The sequence below is a fragment of the Octopus bimaculoides genome, chromosome 11, assembly GCF_001194135.2.
Source record: "Octopus bimaculoides isolate UCB-OBI-ISO-001 chromosome 11, ASM119413v2, whole genome shotgun sequence".
NCBI classification, from domain to species: Eukaryota; Metazoa; Mollusca; class Cephalopoda; order Octopoda; family Octopodidae; genus Octopus; species Octopus bimaculoides.
Genome location: NC_068991.1, coordinates 55,150,967 through 55,154,628, shown reverse-complemented (window position 1 = coordinate 55,154,628; position 3,662 = coordinate 55,150,967). Strand labels below are relative to the sequence as shown.

At 38.2% G+C, this 3,662-nt stretch overlaps 1 protein-coding gene across 1 annotated transcript in view; it reads left to right on the top strand.

The window, feature by feature from the left end:
• LOC106868672 (uncharacterized) overlaps positions 1-3,662 on the top strand; it is a 28,473-nt gene that overhangs the window by 24,139 nt on the left and 672 nt on the right. Inside the window, exon 5 of the mRNA XM_014914047.2 lies at positions 1,384-1,503. Coding sequence (XP_014769533.1) covers positions 1,384-1,503 — 120 coding nt within the window. The remainder of the gene's footprint in view (positions 1-1,383; positions 1,504-3,662) is intronic.

Genomic DNA, 3,662 nt, shown 5'->3' with positions numbered 1-3,662 from the left:
TGGACTGGCTTGTGCGGGTGGCACATAAAAGACACCATTTCGAGCGTGGCCGTTTTCGTGCGGGTGACACGTAAAAGCACCCACTACACTCTCTGAGTGGTTGGCGTTAGGAAGGGCATCCAGCTGTAGAAACTCTGCCAAATCAGACTGGAGCCTGGTGTTGCCATCCGGTTTCACCAGTCCTCAGTCAAATCGTCCAACCCATGCTAGCATGGAAAGCGGACGTTAAACGATGATGATGATGATGATGATGATGCTAATGATTTTACCAGCTCACTGCCTTCAATTGATGAATAATAATCAAAGAGGTGAAAGTGAACCAATGTGTGTTTATTGTTGGCATAATGACCCTCCCAAGACATTCAGTGCACAGGTTCACATCAAACCAAATACAAAAATGAAATAAAGGGAAATGATTAAACTACTCAGTTTAATCATTTTAGGCAAGCAACATTTTTCCTAATGAATTAGTCTTGCTACAATACATCATCATCATCATCATCGTCGTTTAACGTCCGCTTTCCATGCTAGCATGGGTTGGACGATTTGACTGAGCACTGGTGAAACCAGATGGCTACACCAGGCTCCAATCTGATTTGGCAGAGTTTCTACAGCTGGATGCCCTTCCTAATGCCAACCACTCCGAGAGTGTAGTGGGTGCTTTTGCGTGCCACCGGCATGAAGGCCAGTCAGGCGGTAGTGGCAACGGCCACGCTCAAAATGGTGTATTTTATGTGCCACCCGCACAGGAGCCAGTCCAGGGGCACTGGCAACGATCTCGCTCGAAAGTCCTTACACATGCCACGGGCACAAGTGCCAGAAAGGCGACACTGGGCACAGGTGCCATCACGATTTTGCTTTCGCTTGCCCCAACAGGTCTTCGCAAGCTGAGTTTCGTGTCCAATGAAGTTTGTGTGACTTTAAACATTTAAAGTATGAAATTTTGCCAGTAACATTAGAAAATGCCTTGTAAAACTTTATACACGAGAATATTTTAAATCTGTAAAACAATCTTCTTAATATATGTTTAGAGAGATGCAGACATAGCTCTGTAGTAAGAAGTTTACTTCCCAGCCACATGGGTTTGAGCCTACTGCATGGCACCTTTATCAAGTGCCTTCTATTGTAACCCTAGGCTGACCAAAAACTTGTGAGTGGATTTGGTAGACAGAAACTGAAAAGGTGGCGAGCTGGCAGAAACGTTAGCACGTCAGGCGAAATGCTTAGCGGTATTTCGTCTGCTGTTACGTTCTGGCTTAGATAGTTGAAAGATTGAGAAGTACTGATACTTTGACAAATGTTTGGAAAATACTTCTCTGCAGCATAATTATCAGGACTTTCTCTTCCTCTCTTCCTCATCAAAATATTTGTTTTCTTTTTCAGGTTGCATTTGGCAGTGGCAAAAATTATCGTTTATTTTATTTTGGATCATTTGCTATGTTTGTTGAATTTGTTTTGTCTATTGTTTCTTCATCCATTTGCTGCTGTTGTTCAGAATCAAAAGTAAGTTCAGTTTATTTTCCTTGATAATCATTTCTTTTATTGCAAGAAGCAAGTAAAGTTCATACCATCTATATCCTCTTAACAATGTGTGAGAGCTCTCTTCAGACTGCTACAGACCAGATGACATGATTTAGAATTACTGCAGCTTGTAAGGAAAATAATAAAAAACAAAAGTAGCTAGAAAGCAAGGCTTCACACAATGCTCAAGAGCCTTGGCCTAGCTGCAAAAAAAGAGAAAAGATGTTCCACAAAATTGTCCAAATCCACTGAGAAAGCAAGCTATTACATCTGGTTCGAGAGAAAGGACGAGTAGTGCAACAAGAACAAACACTGAGGATGAGAGAAACTTCTGGCCCTGAGTTGCAACAATTGATCCAACAAAGCTTGTGCTATTTCTTTTTATGCGTTTCGGAAGGTATGAGCTAAACAGAAGATGCTACTTCGAGTTCGTAAGTTTATGATAAATGTCAGTTACAATTTGGTTGTTGACATTTTTTTATCAGAATATCTGAGAACGGGAGCTGTTCTTTGTTATATTCCATTATAAACTGAATGTTAGGTTTTATGCTATTTAGTATTGATTTAAATTCCAAAAGTTTATCAATGGTTTCATTCCAAACGATAAAGCATTCATCCAGATATCTTTTCCAGTTCTCTCTTATATAATGATGAAATGGATATCCATACTGTTGCAGTGACACGTCATATATGGTGAATTCAAAATATCCCTTTATTAGGTTCGCAAGAACAGGGGCTGCTTACGTTCCCATCACAATTCAACATTCTTGTCGATAGTAAGTGTCATCAAATAGGAAATAATTGTTCTGAAGTATAAACTTTAAAGTTTCAATAATAAAAACTTGATTTATGCGTTCCGGAAGTTCTTCAGGGCACTTTTGCAGCCAGAATTTTATTGCTTCTATTCCATTGTCATGTGGGGTATTAATGTAAAGATTAATAACATCGAAGGAAACCAATAATGTTTCATTAGTTGTTTTCTTTTAATTAAGCAAAAAGTGTCTGATGGAAATACTTGGGACCTCCGTCTTCAAGACCGCAAAACAGCACTAACTAAAAAACACTATCCACCTTCTCTTATAGATGATGGAATTAAAGGTGCCAAGAAAATAGGTATTAAAACACTAAAGGAAACAAAACGAAACACCACATCTCATCTCAAAATACTACCGTATATATCAACTCACAACCCTAGAAACAATGAGGCATACAACACTATTGTACAAAATCTACCAATGCTCACTGGGGATCCAAAATAAACAACATCCTGAAAACACATAAATTCATCAAACGTAAGCAGCAACCCAAATCGCTGAAAAGACTACTGACAAATGCAAAGCTTTGCACAACAACCACGAAACCAATACTTAAAAAACCTGAACGTCCAAACTGTGGAACATGCCCCAACCTACTTGAAGGCTCGGAATTCCAATTCAGACACGGAGAGAGGTTCACAATTAAGACCAACTTCACTTGTGCATCCGAGAATTTAATATATGTTATAACTTGCTCAAGTTGTGGACACAATTATATAGGACAGACAAGTACGTCACTTAGACGGAGAACCACACTACATAAGGAACAGATCTGTTTCCGAAGATGTAGACAGATAACTTTGAGTGAACACATAGAGAGATGTGCAGGGAATCTCCAACCAAATTTCACGGTTTTCCCCATCTACCAGTGCAAAGAAACAATTTCTGTACAAAAACGTTTAAATAAAGAAAATTTATTTTTCGAATAATACAGAACACGCCTAAATATGAACACATAACCAACTTTGGTCTCAGTATATATTCTAATTCATGATCACATATCCATCACTGTACATATTTCACCTCACTTCTTTAGCTTATGAGTTTTTGTATGTTTATCTATCCCACCCCAAAAATGAGCAATTACCTCCCCTTTCCTGAGTAATAACTATCAATCACCTCCCCTTAGATTTTCTACTTGTTGATTCATTCACAAACTTTCATACAAGAACATGAACTAAAATCTTAAGAAAATACATAATTACAATAATTTCTATGTCGTGATTAACGAAAGTGAAACTGGTTGACAACCACAATACTCTTTCATTTAAAATATATTAAAACTATGTAAACTGTGTGCATTTTCCTTCTTTTATTATATGTATA